General features: G+C 33.0%; 1 protein-coding gene across 4 annotated transcripts; it reads left to right on the top strand.

Moving 5' to 3' along the window:
- Positions 1–791: 791 nt before the first annotated feature.
- Positions 792–8,632, top strand: LOC145605443 (F-box/kelch-repeat protein At3g23880-like). 4 transcript variants are annotated; one of them, XR_014105080.1, is made up of 3 exons: positions 792–941; positions 3,242–3,306; positions 8,310–8,632. XR_014105080.1 is itself a non-coding variant. In XM_081661494.1 (2 exons), exon 1 carries the CDS (start codon positions 6,626–6,628, stop codon positions 7,745–7,747), a length of 1,122 nt encoding a protein of 373 aa, XP_081517620.1. In that variant the 5' UTR covers positions 6,007–6,625; the 3' UTR covers positions 7,748–7,791; positions 8,310–8,632. The 4 variants fall into 4 exon arrangements, 2 of the variants coding, with proteins under 2 accessions (XP_081517620.1, XP_081517621.1); XR_014105079.1 differs by lacking the exon at positions 8,310–8,632 and adding an exon at positions 7,279–7,411; XM_081661494.1 differs by lacking the exons at positions 792–941; positions 3,242–3,306 and adding an exon at positions 6,007–7,791.
- Positions 8,633–21,388: the final 12,756 nt, after the last annotated feature.

The raw sequence follows: 21,388 nt of genomic DNA, 5'->3' as shown, positions 1-21,388 counted from the left end.
GGAGGCTGCACATTTTCGGTCCCTGATCGACGAAGTCATGGAAAGTGACCCGGCCATACGTCGAAATGTTACGCGAATCATTGAGGAGGAGCTACATCCAGATCATTCACACCTTGAAGAACCACATATCAACGTTAACCCTCGAGGTCGACCGAGAAGAAATAACACCAGGCGTGATCGTAGCTATTTCGAGCATGTGAACCGTCAACACACTCAACGTGGTGGTGACCAAGAACCAGGTAATACTAAAATTCTATTTTTTAATATGTAAATTTAGTACTTCCGCCCAGAATTTCCGGATGTTCCATGGAGGATCCGGAAATTCCAGGCGGATCCTCCATGGAACTTCCGGAAATTTTGGGCGGAAGTTCCTGGATCCGAAAATAAAAAAAAAAATTACCTCGTCACCGTCGCCGCCACCGATGCCACTGCCACCGCCGCCGCCGAGGGTCCTCCCTCCGAATCTCAGCCTAATCCGCCTCGAATCACCCATTTTCTTTTGTGTTTATGATGATTGTTGTTTTTTTAAAAAATTAAGAACAATTTTGGAATTTTTTTTTTTTGAAACAAAAAAATATTTTAGAGAGTTAGAGAGTAAGAGAGTTGGAGAGTAAGAGAGTTAGAGAGAGAAGTAAAGAAGTGAGAAATGTTGGTCGGGAAGGAAAAAACCCGTATTTATATATTAGGGGTAAAATTGGAAGTTCAAGAAAAAAAGGGAGCGTTACCCGGTAAAATGGGAGCGACAAATAACAACTCACTCTTTATTACTCGTATTAAGAAGTTCATTGGAAAAAAAAAAAAAAGAAAAAATCCCAGTGAAACTTGGAGACTTGGAGTATCATTCTACCAATATTCTTCCATTGCTAACGAAGAAGATGACGACTGAGAATATTCTGCCGCAAACCCTAATCTTAATTCTCCTACAACCCCAAAATTTTCAGGTAAAATCCCTAATTAGATTCAAACATAGTTGCTAAAATCAGTGCTATTTTATATTAATACTCTTGATTTTGCTTAATTTCACCTCCAATTTCATTCCTTTTTATCCCCGTTGTCCCAACAATTTGATTGATAACAGATGTTATGTGATTTGACATTGAAATGGCTTATTTCAGGAAATTTTATTTGATTAGGTTACTGTATTGGTTTGTTTTGCTTATAAATTTTGGATGGTTGTTCAGAAATCAGTGAATATTGTCAAATAAGTATTCCTGATTGATGATTATTAGATATACATGCTGCATGCCTTAGTTACGGTAGTGATGATCTTACATTTGGATTTGATTGTTGAGAGTGGGGATATAGAAAGAGATTATGTTCATCAAGTGTGATATTAAATTTGAGGTGGAAACTAGGTGGTTCGGGTTTTTTTTTCGTTGTTTGATGTCGGTTAATGGCTGGATGAGTATAATGCATTGTTTGATATGATTTAGTGGTGGCGAAGAAGTTAAAGTGTGTATGTTTCCGTAGGTTTTTTTTTGTGGTTGATGGGTGCTTGTCATATAGTTGCCATAGGCCAAGTCAAGCTTCAAATCTTTGGATATTGAGACAAAAGGTGGTTGAGAATCTTGGGAGAAATGGTTCTCATTAAGTCTATCAAATTTAGTGTTACTTAGTTTGCTAATCAATTATTTTACTTGCAATCCTGTTGCTTTCTTTATGATTGGGAAGTGCTTAATACTTCCGCCATCCCTTATATTTTGCCCCATTGGGGTGATGTTACTTGATTAATTTTTAGTTGGATGAGAGGGAAATGTGGTAGAGCCAAATGTAGTTGGTGTGAGATTAAAGTAGATGTCTCATATAACCATTTATGATGTGGAGCAAACTAAAAAAGAAATTGGGGCAAGCATTTAGGGATAGAGGGAGTACAAAATATAGGTCTGTATTTGGTAATCTGCCAAGAAAATTTTACACATCCATAGGATGCATATAGCCTTAAGTTCAGACTCATACTCTCGTCTTATCTTTTCAAGCAATGCAAATTTGGTATTAATGAAGATCATGGTGTGAACCAGACTAAAAGAGAGATCTTGTACTACGTGCATTTTGTGCCACATCTAACAATCTCACAATGTCCCTTTTTGTTTTTTTCCTCTTTATCTGGCATTTTATTGCTCGTTTGTCATGCAAAATACTTGTCTTCCTTTAGATTATAGTTCCTTCACTCTTTAGCAGATTGTTTGTTTTTGGTTGTTCCTGTGCTCTATATGGATTATATTGTATGCTTTTTTATCCTAGCAAATGGCAATCAACTTAAAAACTATATGGATTTGTTTTTGCTTAGGTTATCTAATATTTCAGCACACGTTTTCTTTGCAAGTACATCTAATTGTTATACTGCAAACATATACTATTGTTGTGATGTTTTTGCTGCTTGATGTCAGTAGTAAGACTTTGTTACTGCTTAAGACTTGTAATAGAAAGAACTACATAGTATATGTCATTCAATAATTTTTAGTTCATTATGAATTTGATGGTTGAATTAGCTATCATTATCAACCCATTTGGCAAGCTCACGTAATTTGCTTTTGAGTTTTAACACCTAATCAAAGAGGGCAAGCAGTATAAATTTTAAATAAATAGTTATATCATGAGGATTCTTTAGTAAAGGAATTGCTTTAAAATTTGAAGGTCAGTTTTATTTCAAATCAACAAGTGTAATTTATTTGTGGAATGCACTGTTTTTTGTGAAACCAAATTGAGGACAATGAAAAAAAGTATGATGGAACTAAAAAGGCTTAAGACTATCAAGCAGTTCTATGATATATACTGGATTACTGAAAGTCTATTGTCAAAAAAGGAAGCATCCACTGATTAATAATGTACATAAGAAAATTGCAATTGACAAGAAGAAATAGTAGATCAGTGGGAGCCGTGAAACATTCTTGTTGAGGTCACAAAAGAAGCTCATCTATGCCATTCGGTAGCACCATCCCATGTCTAAGCAGAATCATCAAGTGCTGCCAAAGCAGTCTGTAATGTGCCCTGGGTCAGCTAGGTAGTCCACAACTCCACATTAGAAGCCAGCTAATTGCTCTGCATAATCATAAAGTATGGACTTTGGAAGTGGTGATTTAATATATACTTGTGGTGCTATGCAACCCGAAAGACAGTCCTGTTTATATCACATAGGTTACTTTTATCAATAAGAGAACATTTTTCTTTGAGCTTTTTAGATTTTTTTGTCTTTAAATATCGGCAGAGCCTAAATACATTAATCCTATTTTTGACATTTTAGATAAAATGATTCATGGAGTTGAGCCCCTGCCTCCCAAACCTGCAAGAGCTGCAATTGAGATAAAAGTGAGTTTGCTAACCTCTCTGCTCACCTAATAATTACATCTCTCTGTTTCTTTTGTTGCTCTTTCCTTTTTATTTTTTGTGTTTGACCCTTCTGTCTTTCTTCTTTGTGGGTTTATGATAAGCCATTCTTGTTTTTGAGTACGTTTATTTGCATTTTCTGAATTCTGTAGATTTTGATAATAGTTTTCTGATATTCTAACTTTTTAATTCTTTCTTAGACTAATCTTTCGACATTTAATCTTTGTAGTTGTAACTTTGAATTCCAGTGCTTTGGAAGCTTGCTGTTCATTTCTTCTTGAGCTTTTCAAGGAGTTCGTTAGTACAAGTTTCTATCCTTTAATCTTTGATGATAATTGTTCTTGTTGTTTATCTTTAGTTTGAAGTTCTTTACACCATATGGTAGTGTTGTTCATGTTTATCTTTTAGTTTAAAGGTTTTATTTTTTTATTTTTTTATTTTTTTTTTGATTGACAGAAAAAGTTTTAAGGATTTTTACCCAAATAGGCAAATAGTTTATGGTTTTTTTTTTTAGCTTAGTTTACTTGTTTCTTCTAATATGATTGAGTAGGTTCTTCGATATAGGGGTTGGGTTTGATTTAGGGGATGTGTGACCCTTAGAAGGTCCTGATTTAGCCATTTTCAGTTTTCACCCCTGTTGCATAATGCTTGGCTATATGATTTGGTATATTGGAGTTGTGCTATCTTGACATTATTTATTTATTTTTATATTTTGCTTTTGCTTTGATGGTCAAACTAACTATTCCTAGAATTGGAGAGCCTCGAAAGAGGTATTCATGGCAGTAGTTAGTTGTTTAACCTTGTGTATGTAGGATAAGGGATAATTATTCCTAAAATTTGGAGACTACCTAGCTAGTAACATCCTATCTTGTTGAGGTTAATTCTCTAAGGTTAATTCTCTATCAAGGGTTGCAAAAGAGGGCTAGAGTTTGGACACCTCCTTATAAGTCCTCGTCGATGATTGAATTTTCTAAGCAAAGATTTAGGCTTATTGACCATAAAAATATAAGATCGTTTGATCTCGTGGAACTATGACCCTACTTACCATAATTTATTCAGTATTCATATTTAGGATGAACTTGAGTAACTATAATCCTACTTACCATAACACATTCAGGTTTAAGTTGAGCTAGATAATACTCCCTCTTCTCCTTTTTATAGTTTCCATTTGGAATTTTGACACTATTCATAATGCGAGAGAATTTTCTAAATTACTCTTAATATATACTTCCTCCGTTTTCTTTTACTTGCAACACACCTTTTAAGCACGCAGTTTTAGGAGATGATTAGTGAGGGTAAACGAGCGATTTTATCAATATAATTTTTACACGAAAATTAGAATAGGGTTAAGTATCATTTGTAAAAATCATAATGAAAAATTTGTCCGTTTACATTACATAAACCCGACCTCAAAACATGTGGCACAAGGCTGTGTTGCAAGTAAAAGAAAACGGAGGAAGTAAGATATAACATAGTCATGTTGGGTCTTATTTGATTTGTCTCGATGAATAGATTATTAATATTCAATTGTTATATGTTTTAATAATAAGCAAGTAACGATATTTATAGTCAAAAATTCAAAATGTTACATTGACAAAATGGGAACTATAAAAAGGGGTGGAGGAAGTACTTAGACTAGGCTCATGATTGTTTGATCAGATACCACTCTTTCACCTCCTCTTTAATATTAGGGAGGTTATATTTGAATACTTAATTGCCTAACGTAAAAAAAATTATGAGCAAAATATTCCAAATAGTAGAACACTTTTTACTATGGAAAAATATACTTTAATAATCACAACTATTGCCGATTTACTTCTAATAATCCCAACTAAGGTTTATTTTTTAATAATCCTGGCTATGCCCTTAGTTTGTCTCTAATAGTCCCAAAATCGGTTACCTATTGTAAGGGTGATTTTTTTTTTTTTTGTTTTTTAAACGCCACATGTCAGCACATATTAAAAAAAAAAAAGGAAAAAAATAAAAAATCGATCAGTCACCCAACCCACATACCCAACTGTGAAACCACATCCAACTTGCCACCGGCCGGCTACCTCCCTTACCCTTCGATAATGGCCGGCAGCCCTCCCAACCCCCAAAAGTTAGAGTTGACGAGAACCCTCTAAACTACTGCCCCCCCCTTCCCTCCCCCTTTGCCGGAAAACCAAAAAAAAAAAAAAGCCGCTCCTCCTCCCTTCCCATACCCTCAAAACTGCCCGGAGAGCCCAATTTGGGGGTTGGGGAAAGGAGGAGGGTCGTTTTTGCCGGTGGGGGAAGGTTGATTTTGAGGGAGGATGGGTGGTTTGGGGGTGAGAGTGCGTTGGATATGGTGGTTTGGGGGTGAGAGTGCGCCGGATATGGTAGTTTTTGGGGTTGGGAGTGGTCGGCCGGCCATTTTCGGGGGTTAGGCGAGACGGCTGGCCATTTTGGTGGCTGTTAGGTTTATATATATATATATATATATATATATATATATATATATATATATATATATATTTTGGAGGCAAACTCATTAAATCCAAACTATTTATCTATTGGAGGCAAACTCAGGGCATAGTTAGGATTATTAAAAAATAAACCTTAGTTGGGATTTTTAGAAGTAAATCGGCAATAGTTTGGATGATTAAACTGTATTTTTCCTTTTACTTTTTAGTAATTTAGTCATTATATATATATTTTATCGATGATATGTTTCACAATTTACATATAATAATTAATGCCCCAATTTGACTGACACATGTCTTTGACTAATAATATATTTTAGATCAATAAGTATAAATGGTTTATAAAATATTATTAAGAAAATTTACATTGAGTCGATTCTAACAACTACACACTTAACTATGTTTAATAAGATGTAAAAGGTACAAACATTGGTCAAAGTGGTGTATGTGAATAGTGCAAAAGTCAGACTAGGAAATTTATTTTGAAACGGAGGAAGTATTAGCTTACAAAATGATCTCATTCATAATTGCTCTATTTATTAGAATCATAATAAATCTTCTTTATAAGCTGAAAGTAGCAAACAAACTAATACCGTCGAATATTCAATTTTCAGTAATATTTTAAAGTATTTTTTTCCATACAAGACAAGCAAATCAGAATGTGACACATATTAAGCTTACGTCGACTTGCTTGTTTATATCCTAGTATAAAGATAGATAGATAGATTGTGAGCTCTAATGTCAGCCCTCAAATTCATGAAGTGTTACTGTTGGCCACCAGTCCACACCCACCATTTCCAGTGTTAGGAAGTATAGATTAAAGGGGGCATACACAGAATTTCCCACTTCATTCAAATATGAATGAAATTCAAATCTTTAAGGAAAGAATGAAGGCTCCCATAACCTTAACCATTCCAGATGACCTAATTTTTGTGCAAATTCTACCCAGGCTTCCGGTAAAATCCCTAATTCGATTCAAATCTGTTTGCAAGAATTGGTATTATCTTATTTCTACTCCCAAATTTGCTAAATCTCACCTTGATTTATCATTTTCTGCTCCTCAATTTCTGATAACTGATGGTATGCTAGGTTTTGGGCTTAATTTTTACTCGTTATCTTACGATGAATCCAACAATTTGAAAGAATTAGTTCATTTAGATGCTCAAGTAACCCATCGTATGCCACATCTAGTGATTGTTGTTGGTTGTTGTAATGGCTTGGTATGTTTGTATTGTCAAAGCGATTGTGGATTTTTTTTCTGTTTGTGGAACCCTGCGACTCATCTATATCACAATATTTTGTCCCCTATTGTTGGTTTGATGAGTAAAGGTGGTTTCGGATATGTATCCGCCATCGATGATTATATGATAGTTGCTGTTATCCCATCATGTGCTGTATTTTCAAAAAGCATCCATCTTTGGGTTTTCTCGCTGAAAGCTGGAGTGTGGAAATGCTCTGTTTTATCATGTGATAATGGATGTGAAGCCTTTGATCCCTTTAAAATGGACAGGGTTTTAATTAATGATACTCTGTACTGGACCATTGGAAAACGGGGGAATGCTGGACGCACAAAGAGTATTATCTGTTGTAATTTTGTTGATGAACAAATAACAAAAATACCATTACTGGGAAGTGGTGATCTTGTTATTATGTCTTCTGTGATTAATGGGTGCCTAGCACTATATCGCTGTAAGATTGGTCAGCCTCGCGAGGTTTGGATATTGAAGCAAAAGAGTGATGGTATTTTCCTTGAGAAATTGTTCTCAGTCCCTTGCAGTAGTGTACTATATCCCTTGTGGATGAATTTCTCCCCAAGTGGCAAGTGTTTAGTTAGACATGCACAACAGTTCAAGTTAATTGACCCGGCTGTAGAAGATATTGAACCTTTCCATGGCATCGATTTTGATGGGTCTGTGTTCGCAGTACACCAGCATGTTGAAAGTCTCATCTCACCCTTTGGGACTGCACACAACTCTTAATGATGAAGACAATGTTGCTAACATCACAACTTAAAATAATCAAAGTGAGTGCATTATTATGTAGGTATTTTATTTCTACATGTCCTGTGTAAATCTCAGCAAGAGGTTGTCTTTTTTTATTTTTATTGACTGTGTAGTATTACTGATATGGTTGTTTCCAAATAGCTGTCAAATTTGGTCATGCTTTACTACTATTGTATGGTATGCTTGCTTTCTGATGTTATATGCTCCATTATTCCTAAACATTGACAGAGTTTGTATATTGTGGAAGTATATTATTAGTAAATTGCTTTATCTATCATAATTAATGGTGAAGGAGATGATGTTAAAAACACAACACAGGTGAACCATAGCCAGTTTATTATCATAGCATCATATATTTTGTGTAGCAAGAGGTAGAAATCTTGCTAAATGACTACTTTTTGCACGGTTGCTTTCGAGCAACTAGTACTGAGGTCTGAAGTGTTTTTTTTTGCTGTGTCAATCTTGAAATTATATGTTAACTTCCTGATCCATAAATTTAAATTATTGACTCTTATCTGTTTTGGAAGCATGTGAACAGCTTGCCGAATTGTAAGATGTTGAAATTCCTGAACTTACTCTGCAACTTAACAATTCTGAGAGGTGGTGAGTAAGATCAATGGTGGCAGCTGATTATCACCTGTATGCTGTAGCTTCTCTCTCCATGCTTGGCCATGTCTGGGCCCTGAACTCCCGATGCCCAATGGTGGTGCTGGGGTTGAAGATGGTGAAACTTTGAACTTTTTTTTTTTTTCCGAAGCAGAAACTTTGAATTTTAGTTATGACTGGCGAAGTTTATTTTCATTCCCTTGTTGAACCAAACATAAAACTTATAGAATTTAAAGCTCAATTCTCATTATTTCCCTTTCTTCTTTCTTGATTAATCTCTCTCTATTGTTATGGTTATTGTTGTTGGAACTGTTGTTGGTTATTCTTTTTGATAACAATAACAATACTACTTATACATTCTTGGAAAATTTGTCAGGAAAAACCTTTTTAAAGGGACTTTTTTGTCCAAAAAAACCTTTTAAAATTTTTTTGGCCAAAGAAAACCTTTTTAATTTTTTTTTTGTTCAAGACAGCCAAAACTCACTTTCCGACGTTGACTCACTATTCTCCGGCATTGACCACGTGTTTTACTTCATGTGCGACACACATGACCCCTTTTTTCTTAATTACACCCCACTTTGCCTAATTTCACACCCTTTTCCCTCCAATTAAACACTCTCTCTCCTACTCTCTGTATTCTATTTCATCTCCTTCTTTCCTCTGTGTTCTCAAATTCTCACGCCATTGTTGGAGTGCAACAAAATCGAAGCAGTAGAAGGCTTTATCACCAATTTTCGACAACTGGTAAGTGATTAATTTGTGTAACTCTGACTTTTTCGATTCTTGATTGAGTATTAGGGTTTTTTTTTTCCCCTTTTTAATTTTTCTCAATTATGCAGCGACTATGGGTCGAGGAGGTGTTACGAGGTGTGGCTGTGGTTTTCCTGTTGCGAAGAGGACTTCATGGACCCATGATAATCCTGGGAGAAAATTCATTGCATGCAAATTTGGAGTCGGGACAAGAGAGTGGGAGAGAGAGTGTTTAATTGGAGGGAAAATGGTGTGAAATTAGGCAAAGTGGAGTGTAATTAGGAGAATAGGTTGTAAAACACGTGGTCAACGTCGGAAAGTGGGTTTTGGCTTGAACAAAAAAAAAATTTTAAAAGGTTTTCTTTGGCCAAAAAAATTTTAAAAGGTTTTTTTGGACAAAAAGATCCCTTTAAAAGGTTTTTCCTGACAAATTTTCCTACATTCTTTGAGTGAATTTAGAATATATGAATGATGATATTAAGTGGCTTAGTTTCTAGTTTTCTTCAATGGAATGCTAGATTATTGAAATAAAAGTATGTGATTAAGCAATCTAGTATATGATATGATTAATTTTATTTCATTTTCTGGCAATAGATTGGGTGCCAATTTTTGGGCTTAATAGCAGGACAAAGAATGCTAGTTTTGTTGTTTGATGATTTATTGTTTGATGTTTCTGCAGTTCAATGATCTTGATTGATGTTGTATTGAAGTTATAGAAAGTAATTTGGTTAGAAAGAGAGAAAATTTAGGTTACCAATTCATACTGAAAATATTGGAACGAGCTCGATATTTCTAGTTTAATTGTATAGGAGCATAGAATGAAATTTTTATGTCATTTAGGATGATAATGATGATTTGAGTTGTAATTATCAACTTTGAAAATGCTTGATTTGCTTTGGACGATGATGATGTTGCTGATAGCCTGGTGCACTGGTGGTACAAGCTTGAACTATTCTTTGGTCATGTAAGCTTTGTCTTTAATTTATTCAATGACTATGATAGTTGATTGCATTAGCAACTTTCGATTCAATATGGTAAATAAACAATAACCGGTGGCTGATGCTTGCAGGTACAAACGATTGAATATTTACATAAAATATATATATTTTCGTTGTCTATACTATGTAGTCGATTAAATTTTGATTTAAGCACAGGCATATACATTGAATGAGAAGGTGTTTAGCTTGACTAATTAAAGTACATGTACATTTTTGTCAATTTTAATTTTCTTGCAATGTTTCCTTAGTATGACCCATAGGTCATGTTTATGGGTTTAATTCTTCTACACATCTCCCCTTCTGTTCGCGCTTCCTTCCTATCTTCAATAAAATAACTACTCAAGCTCAAGCTCCACGCTGCGATACCCAAAATTAGACTCAAGCACCATCCCCATAGCTTCAGCCAACACAACAGAAAAATCACCCTCCACCAGACGAGTCATAACAGCCAAGACCCTCCCACAATCGTCCCTAGCCACGCACCCAGCCCCACACCACTACCATATAAAATAGCAGAGTTCACCAGTCTACTGGTTAATCGATGTTGTACAACGAAGAGATAAGAGAGAGAGAACGAGAAGAAAAGAGAAAGAGAGAAGAGGGGAAAGAGGGAGAGATAAGAGGGGCGGGGTTTTATTTTTTACATTAGCAACGGTTCAAACCGGTATGATTAACTCAAGTTCGCACCGGTCAGGTTTGAACCGGTGCAATTACTCTTTAATTAACTCTTGCCTTGTATATTTTTTTTTTGCAATGGTTTTTAAAAACCGGTGTTAATTACTCGGTGCTCATTTATGTTTTTCTACTAGTGTTATTTTCAATAAAATACTAACCTTATCTAGCCCCGGTAACATTTTATTTTATTAAACCTCCATCCTAAAACTTTGTGCAATCCCATCTTTGGCTTACAAAAAAATGGAGGGAGTATTATAGGTCTAATTAATTTAAATAATTAAGTTTGGATAAGTTTAGTTTAGTGTAGACACCTAAAAATGTCTCACCAAAACCAAACCCGATGATAAACAACCTTTCACCACCATTATTGGTCGAGTTGAGCATTTAATCTTTGGAGTGCTTAAATCCATATTTCCATTCAATATATTTGGTAAACCAACCTAATTCATAGCCCTTTTTCCCAAACTATAGCTTATTATCCTCTTTTCGTTTCCACATCACAAAACCCAGAGAATCTGATTTTGTAGCCCCGAGCTTGTCTTCAGTACGGGAAAGGTCCCCCCAATAATTTTGATCCAATAATTATTTGGTTGGATAGGCTTTTCAATAAGCTATCCAACGGTATATCATAAGCCCAATTCCAATTTAAAATGAAGAAGATATATATGAGCAAAACACTAAACTCAGCCAAAAACCAACACCCTTCTACTAAAACGGCCATATCTTAAAATACAAATGATTTTAATCTGATTCTAATTGTGTTAAAAAGTAGACTTGATAAGCTTTGCAATGATATGTTATATGCTTTATTCCGAATTACGGATCAAAACTTATCATAGTTTTAAAAATGCGTAAAAAACTGGAATTATTGTGCAACAATTAAAATGCCGTGTCGCGGAAAAATCTGACGTGTCACGGAAATTTATATCACGACACGGCAACCTGTGTCGCGGAGCTTTTTTGTGTTTTTTCCGCGTTTTTCGCACGCACCTTTAAATCTGAACGCGTTTGTTTTATCACGACACGTGCACTTGACCGTGTCACGGTGTACCTGACCATGTGACATGGTTCCCAAATTAGGGTTTTTTTGCGGTTGTTTTCTCTTCTAGGGTTCCATGCATCCCCCTATTCGTTCTCTCTTTAAATAGTTAAATACAGACCTGATTTTTGCAGTTTAAGGGCACCAAAAATCAATCTCTTTCTCCCTGCACCAAAAATCATTCTCTCTCTCCCTACATCAAATCATTATCTCTTACTCTCCTATACACCAAAAATCATTTTCTTTTCTCTCCCTTATGCTTTAGCCTAAATACTAGCCACCATATTCTTCCATAATACTTCCCTTAAGCACTCTAAGGAGTCCATACTTGACCTGAGGTTCCATCCTTAAACTAAGGCGAGAAAGGTAGAATTAACTGAGGGTCCGGTTCGGACCAAATCAATTCTACTTTTTATTTCATTTAATTTTATTTCAATTTGATTTATAATTTCATTGAAGTTACTAACAATTTATTCATGATGTAGCAATTCAAGGACACGCGGAAAGTGAGTAATTAATCACTTAATTACTCTTACTTTATTCTTGTTGCTATCATGATTATGTTTATTATAATTTGATTTGACTAATGATTTATTGTGAAATTGCTTTTAATATTAATGTTAATTTTTATTTATTGTTATTTTGATCACCATATTGCATGTTAAAGGAAATATGTAATTGAAAATCACGCTTAATAAGATAATTTGGATAACCGGTTTAGGTTCCTTTTTAATCTTGTTGTTAAATCAAGTGATCACAATATTATAGAATTATATGTTGCATTCAACCAATTTAACATAATAGTAGTTTGGAGCGAATTGAATATTTGTTTGTATGCCTTTGAGATCGCCGGAAATACTTTTCACAATAAGAATCGAGTAGAGGCCAATACGGGCGAATGCGACTCCTTGACTCACTTCGTACCATCATCCATGATCCTCCTTTCGTGGTTCCGAACCATATGAAGTTAGTAATCTCATGGATTACGAATGGGGTGTAACTTTCAGGGGTCATCAATCGTTGTTGCCTTCGTTGTCCCTTATTCGTGGTTGCTTAAAATGATCCGTGAACGATTTACAAGTTCCTTAAAAAATTTTTGGCGGCTCCCTACTTTCCTTGTCCCTGATCATAACGTCAATTCCCACTTTCTATGAGTGCCAAGCATATTCACACATGCTTTACGTCGAACGACGCCTATATTTAGGGAAACACAAATTTAATATAAGGGTAAACAAAGTAAAACTTACAATTTAAATAAGTTTTAATAAGTTCAGATTAGTTTAGTTAATTTAGGTTCAAATAAGTGAAAATCAGGTGCATAGAATACACTCTAAATTATTAGAGTATATAAAATGATCTTATATTGAAACCCACATGCGAGTGAAAGTGTTCTCCCATATTAGAAGAGTATAAAGTGTTGGGAAGTGTATCCTCACAATGAAGAAACAAGAAAGTTATGTCCACTTTATAAGGCTAAGGGGCTACTCCCCTCATTGCCATATGGTTTTAATTAAGGTGGAACCTCCTTGGTCATATAAAGTGGACAGTTCTGCTGGTGTGGCCTAGACTAATTTATTATGGTATTAGAGACCATGTTGGGTTGTATTAAGATCTGGGCCAATATTATGGACAACTCATATGTGAGGGGGAATGTTGAACTCATGAGAAACCCATATGTGAGTGAAAGTGTTGTCCCACTGCACATTGATAGAGTGTAAAGTGTTGGAAAGTGTATCCCCACAATGAAGAAACAAGAAAGTTGTGTCCACTTTATAAGGCTAAGGGGCTACATATTTCCCTCATTGTTATATGGTTTTGAGGTAGAACCTCCTTGGTCGTATAAAGTGGACAATTGTGACGGGTGTGGCCCAGACCCGTTTATCAGTTACTTATTAAGGGTTACTCGTTTTGTCAGGAATTATTTATTTAGGGGTTACTCATTTGGTCTGGGGCTACTTATTTAAGAGCTACTCGTTTGTTCAGGGACTACTTATTTAGGAGGTACTTGTTTGGTCAAGGGTTACTTATTTAGGGGTTACTCATTTGGTCAGGGGTTACATATTTATGGGTTACTCATTTAATTTAGTAAGAGGTTACTTATTGAGGTTACTTATCCAAAGGGTACTTGGTTGGTCAGGTGTTACTCTTACATAAACACGCTAATCATATCAACTGAGTAAATATAGAACAAGTAGAACTTGATCGACTAAGCTTGTGGCCCCTTATTAAGTTACCCCCGGTTAAAACACGTTAATCGACTAAGTACCCCAGAATAAGTAACAAACCCTTGACTGACTGAATAACCCTTGAATAATAATCAATCAATAACATAATACTAATACAGACACCAGGAATGACACGTGTCAATTCCCGGTGTTGTATTTTCCCTCCAAAATGTTTTTTCCTTTTTATTTTTTTAATTTATTTTTTGTCAAATCTTCTTAAACAATCTTCTACTATATCAACGAAGATATTTTTTCTATATTTATTTAACATGTATATTCCATATTTTTCATATATATATATATATATATATATATATATATATATATATATATATATATATATATATATATATATATATATATATATCTTTTATACCTTTTATATAAGGTAATCAGTAACTTTATACTAAAAGCAAACCTAGAGAGACATATGTCATCTCTAGGTTGAAAATTTTCCCTCCGTTTAATTATTTCCTTTTTTGCTTCATCTTTATCAATTTATTTGTAACTTAAAATATTGCCATCCCATTTTGAAAATTATATTTCCAAATATACTTAAATATAATATTTTGATATATTGTTTTTGGTAAGTTATTATTGTTGAATTAACATTAGTAAAAATTGTGCGTTGTACGGGATTAAAACTAGTTTATTATTAATGCCCAAACCATGTGTCGATAAAAGTTTGTTAACTAATAAAATTATTGTATAACTTTCGCTTTTGTGTAAATTAAATATTGTATAACTTTTCAAAGATTGTAATAATTCACAATAAAATATTATTAAATCCGTGCATTGTACGGTATCTAACCTAGTTAACCCTATAAGTAACTCTAGCTACATAATGTGGTAATGTGGTTAGCCACACAGAAAAAGCATTGTTTCCTTTATATATTAGAGATCATGATATTTTGGTTGAGTAAAACTTTTGTGTAGAACGGACTCACCGTGAGTCCGTTCAAGGGTCCAGCCAAAAACGCCAAACCTTCTCAGTTCTCATCAATGGCACGTTTTCTACCTCTCGCATTTCCTCGGCTTGTTTCGCACCTTTTTCTCGCTCCTCCGCCGCCGCAAACTCCCGGCGTACCACCTTCTCAACCACTCCATTGTAATCTTCTACTTGTTTCAGTGGCTCAAGTTTTTGCAATCATTCTAGGTTTTGGCAATCATTTCTAATACCCTGGTTTCGTCGATTATTTATGGGTATGTACGATTTTGGACTGCGATTAGATTGCCTCTAATGCTTGTTCTGAATTGCATCTTCTGAAAGGTGGGTGCAATGGGATTGGCACTTATTGGGGGTTTAATTCGTTGTTAAACACCGCGATGACAGTGGAGGAGAAAGAAAGTGGTAAACAATGGAAATGGAGAGGCGAGAAGAATATGGATTTTTAATTTCTGATATTAAAATTTAAAATTTAGATATTGATTTTGATGTCAGATATTACTTTTAATGCACTAGTAGAAAAATTGAAAAAGACACCGCTAATTGGCCACCGATTCAACCCAAACCCGTGGCAATAATAATGGATGGGATGAGGCAAACCGGTAGTGCCACCGGTTCAAACCAAACTCGTGGCAATAATAATAAGGCCACCGGTTTTGAACCGGTGGCAATATCCAATTTAATTAATAAAAAAAAAAACCGCTCCACTTATAAATTAAACCCTAGCCTCCTTTTCTCTCCCCTCTCTCCACTCCCTTCTCACTCCTCTTCCTTATGCTTCCTCCTTCATTTCGATCTGTCTCCCTTCTCTCTCCACTCCCTTCTCTCTCCTCTTCCTTATGCCTCCTCCTTCATTTCGATCTCCTCTGATCTCTCCTTCACTCTCGTTTCCTTCTCGTCCCCTCTTTTTTCGTCTCTCTATTCGATCTCCTCTCTCCTCCACTCTCGTCTCTCTCTTCGATCTCCTCTTCTTTCGTCTCTCTCTTTGAGCTCCCTTCTCTCGCCCACCACTACCGCCGCCACACTACCACCAAGTTTGACATCATCAACAATTTTGCGGTCGGTCGTCCTCCGTCGTCGTTGTTCGGTTGTCGTCAGTCGGTCGTCCTTCCTCGCAAGCTTCCTCGTTAATCAAAAATTTGAGGTTGGTGTTTTTGGGATCTTTAACTTTATGCTTTAGTTCAATTATTCAATTTAAAATCTGTAATTTTGAAATGGTTGTGGTTTAATTTGGTTGTTGGTGGCTGTGGTTTAATCTGGTTGCTGGTGGTTGTGGTGGGTTGTTCCAATTTAGATCTGTAACTCGAAAATGTTGCATGTCTTGTAGATCTAATTTGGTTTTTTTTTTCTTCTGTTTTTTGAGTTTTGAGAATTAATTATCAAAATTAATTATTATTTTTTTAACAAATATCAAAATTAATTATGTATTTCGGTTTATACTGTTTTTATTGTTTTTTTTTTGAGGCAACTGTTTTTATTGTTTTGATTTTTCGGAATTTTTATATTTTTTGGAGGAATTCGTTTTTTTTTTTTTTTTTTTTTTTTTTTTTTTTTTTTGAGTTTTAAGAATTAAATAAGACTGTTAAGAAACATGCTTTTTTTTTTGGTTCTATATTACCAGATTTTTTTTTGTTCTATAATATTTTTGGGTTTCAGAATATTAATTTACTTTGGGATTTTATTAATTTTGGTGTTCAAATCTGATGCAGGTTTACTTTCACATGGCAAAAGGATTCAAGATGTTGATTTTGGTGTTTTAATTCGAAGTTGTAGTGTTTTTTTTTTGTAAATTGTAAATTACTTTAATAGTTATTTATTTGATATTAAAATGTATTATAAATTAATACATTTTAAGGATGTTTGTGATTATTACCAGATTTTTTTTTTGTTCTATACTGTTAAGGAATGTATGTGATTATTAATATCATTTCATTGTGTTTTTAATATCGTTGTATGCCAAATTTTTAAGTGTTAAAAGAAAAAAAAATATTTTTTTTTTTGTTTTTTTGGGCACTTTTGGCACCAGTTAACCGGTGGCAAAAGTAATGAATAATTTTTTTTTAAAAAAATTTGGTGCCTCTTATTGCCACCGGTTAACCGGTGGCAATACTTATTTTTGCCACCGGTTTTGAACCGGTGGCCTTTGCTTCGGAGTATTGCCACCCCCCAAATGACCATCGGTTCAAAACTGGTGGCATTGGGGGGTTTTGAACCGGTGGCCAATTCATATTTTCGCCTAGTGATGTTTGATATTAAACTTTTAATGTCAGATATTAAATTTTTAATGTTTGATATTAGAATATTTGTCTGGTAGTAGATTAATATTCGTCAGGAATTAGAAAATTTTAGTCAGGAATAAGATTATTTTTATAAGTTTTAAGACCATTTTATTCAGGAATTAGAATATTATTGTCAGGTATAAGAATTAGGGGTGAACGTGGTTTGGTTTGGTGCGGTTTGAGTCAAACCAAACCAAACCGCAAAATGCGGTTTGGTTAAATTTTCAAACCAAACCAAACCATATTAGTATTGAAACCAAACCAAACCATAATAATACGGTTTGGTGTGGTTTGGTTTGCGGTTTATGATGCGATGATATTTTTTCCTCAAATATTATCAAATAATATTTTATTAATTTATAATAAAGTTTAAATGAGTAGCCCAAACGGATTAAATTGTGCTACAAAGTTACAATAAAAATAACAATCAACTAATCAAGTGCTAATACATAATAAAAATAATACATAACAATAAAAGATATTCATATGGATTACTATAAAGTTACAGTAAAAATAACAATAAACTAATCAAGTGCTAATACATAATAAAAATAATACATAACAATAAAAAATATTCATACGGAGTATTACATTATAGTCATTAATTATTATATAGTATTGACCATATAGTTTTTATTTATTTGTCATGGTTTTTTTTATTTATTCTTTAATTTTCTTTAGTATATAATAAGTAATTTTTTTATTTAAAAATTATATAAATTTTATAATACGGTTTGGTTTGGTTTATAATTTTTGCAAAACCAAACCAAACCATAAACCATATTTACAAAAAAATCGAGACCAAACCGTAAACCAAACCAAACCGCTAAATTATGGTTTGGTCTGGTTTTTTTACGGTCCAGACCAAACTGTGTACAGCCCTAATAAGAATATCAGTGTCATGCATTAGAATATTATTTTCAGATACTAAAATATTAGTGTCATGTATAAGAATATTACTGTCATATAATAGAATATTATTGTCAGATATTAAAATATTAGTGTCATGTATAAGAATATTATTGTCATGTATTAGAATATTACTGTCATGTATTAGAATATTATTGTCAGATATTAAAATATTAGTGTCATGTATAAGAATATTATTGTCAGATATTAGAATATTACTGTCATGTATTTGGTGTTGCGGGCCTCGCAATCGGGTTTAGTTAGCCCGTGCCTTTTTGTTGGACTTTTATTATTGAGCCCGATCTCACGTGAGTCAGTCTCACACAAAACCTTTTGTTTTGTTGATATCAAATTGTTTCCTTTATATATTGGAGATCATGATATTTTTGTTGATATCAATTAGTAGATCCTGATAAATTGATACTTTATAATTTTTTTTTTGAACAAATTGATACTTTATATAAGCATAATAGATTGTTAATTAATTAAATGTATATCCTATCCAACACATAGTGACGTTTTCATACATTGCTATAGTATTCTTTCCTTCGTTTTTTTGACGGATGGTATTTTTTCCTAACTAACTGAATTATATATCAACAAAATAATTACCATAACGTTGTGTAACCTTCAAAATTACATTTGTCAATTTTTAAAGGATTTTTGACTTTTGCTACCAAAAAAAATCAAGACAATGTTTTTTTACCATCAAAAGTTTTAAAAGTTTTATTTTACCACCGAATAAAATTCTAAAAATTGTTTTTTTTAACCACATTTCGTTAAGATAACCGTTAAATCTCACGGTTTTAAAAAAAACTTCGATTACGGGCATTTTGGTCCTTTGAATCTAATTTGAGGTCAAAATTGACAAACAATGATCGAAAAATGCCTCGTTTTGCGTGTTTCACGCAATTCGAGGTATTTTTAAACACGCAATACGAGACATTTCTAATCATTTTGTATCAATTCTGACCTCAAATTGGATCCGTAAGGCCAAAATGCCCCTTAAACGTACGGAGAACATGTTTTGCGCATGAAAAATTAAAGAATTTAAAAAATTCAGTTAGATTTTTGACGATAGGTGTTAAAAAACAATTTTTAATTTTTTTTGGGTGGTAAAATAAAACTTTTAAAAATTTTTGCGGTAAAAAACAATTTGTTGACTTTTTTTTTGCGATAAAAGTAAAAAAAAAAAAAATCCATTTTTAAAACTATTATCTATCTTGACAATTTTTCAGATAAAGCATCCTATAGATACATTTTCTTCAAGTCTTTCAAGGGAAAATCAGAAAAAATATCCTTCACTTAATTGTGCCAAATCAATTGTGATTTGCTAAATAATATTGATTCAGATTATAAATAATATCTTCAAATCTATCTAGACAAAATCAAAAAAAAATTTCCTAAGCACTTAGTTTTGCCAAATCAATTGCGATTTGCTGCATAACTTTGATTCTATGATCATAATATTATTATAATCTTTCAAGACAAAATCATAAAAAAAATTCCTTAATACTTAGCTTTGCCAAATCAATTGCGATTTATTGTCAAAAAAATAAAATAAAATAAATCAATTGCGATTTGCTAAATACGTTTGATCACGATTATAATATTGCCAAAGATCATTAAAAATAATACTCCCTCCGTTTCATAATGTTAATCCCATATACTATTTTGGGCATTTCAAAAAGATACACCCATATTGAATATATTTGATTTATAGCTTGAATTTTTTTGGAATTATTAAGTTGTGGATTGATGACTACATGACTATAAATAAGGAAATCTTTACCTTAATTATGCAATTATGATTTGTGATTTCCTAAAAAAAGTTCAAAATGTTAAATAAGGTAAACTAATTATGAATTTCCATAATAGATGAGAGCACTCTTCAAGTATATAAAGAGCCAACTTCATAACAAATTTCTAACACCTCAATTACGTTTACCAATTAAATCACTTCGATTATATTAGTTTTAATCAAATCAATTCTCATATATTCAAGTTGATAATGGCCGGAAAGACAACTTTTGTTCCTCTTGTTGTAGTGCTAGTGCTACTTTGTGTGTCCCATGGTAAGTGCTAGTGTATACATATACATACATATATTTATATATATATACATACATATATATATATACATATATATATATATATATATACATATATATATATATATATATATATATATATATATATATATATATAGCATTTTATTTTATTTTATTTTATTATATATATAATGTATAGCATTTTATTTTTATTTTATTTATTTATTTTTATATATTTATTTATTTACAATACAGTACTACAATAGTAGCATTAACTTTGAAGTTAAATTTTTAAATTCAAAGGGACAACATGATATCGCCATGTGTAATCGTTCATTACCCTAAAACTCTTTATAAGTGTGACCTTTGTATAATACTTCATTTTTTCATAAAATATAACTCCTAAATAATTGCACAATAATATACAATTTAATTTGTAAGACATCAATCACACACTAATGGTTGTTGATTCATTGGATGCAAATTTTCTAGATTCAATACTAGTCAAGCAAACATACAAAGCACAATGTAATATTTACATCAGTTATTTTTTTATTTATTTATTTTTTGGTAAAAAATTAGTATTATTGTTTGATTATGTAAAGTAAAATGAATAAAAACTAGCACCCATTAATCATAAATTTATTATATTTTTTTTATTCACTTATAAATATTTTTGAATACTAGCCTTCTAAATTTAGTTTTACATAAACCTTTTAAATTTAGTCTTGTGTCAAACTTGCAAATTTATAATGATAAGGGAGTCGCCTAGGCCAATAACTAGTTTTTTTTTTTATTTAATTCAAAGGTAAATTGTTGAATTTATGTAATAAATTTCTACACTAACATATTCAAAATTTGTATCTTAAATAAATTATGTGATGATTTGTACTACCAACTAAATGGATGCATTGATTGAGAATGATTTAATAGTATTTCATATTGTGATAATATTCTTATTAATATTCTTTTTATATTAATTACAGGTAGCGTCAGTACTAGAGTTTATCCCATGAATCATACAATAATACCGAATGGTAATTGTTTTCCGACTCAACCTGATTGTATATCTGCTGGAATCCAAGTATGCGAGGGTAAATGCACTTCTGGCTCACCTGTTTGTCGAAACGACGGTTTAT

Source organism: Chenopodium album, chromosome 22 (genome assembly GCF_948465745.1).
Source record: "Chenopodium album chromosome 22, dcCheAlbu1.1, whole genome shotgun sequence".
Lineage (NCBI taxonomy): Eukaryota > Viridiplantae > Streptophyta > Magnoliopsida > Caryophyllales > Amaranthaceae > Chenopodium > Chenopodium album.
The sequence above is the reverse complement of the archived record's forward strand: the minus strand, read 5'-3'. Positions and strand labels throughout refer to the sequence as shown.

Excerpts from the sequence above, each read along its gene's own strand:
- LOC145605443 (XM_081661494.1), top strand. The coding sequence starts at position 6,626 with ATGAATGAAATTCAAATCTTTAAGGAAAGAATGAAGGCTCCCATAACC.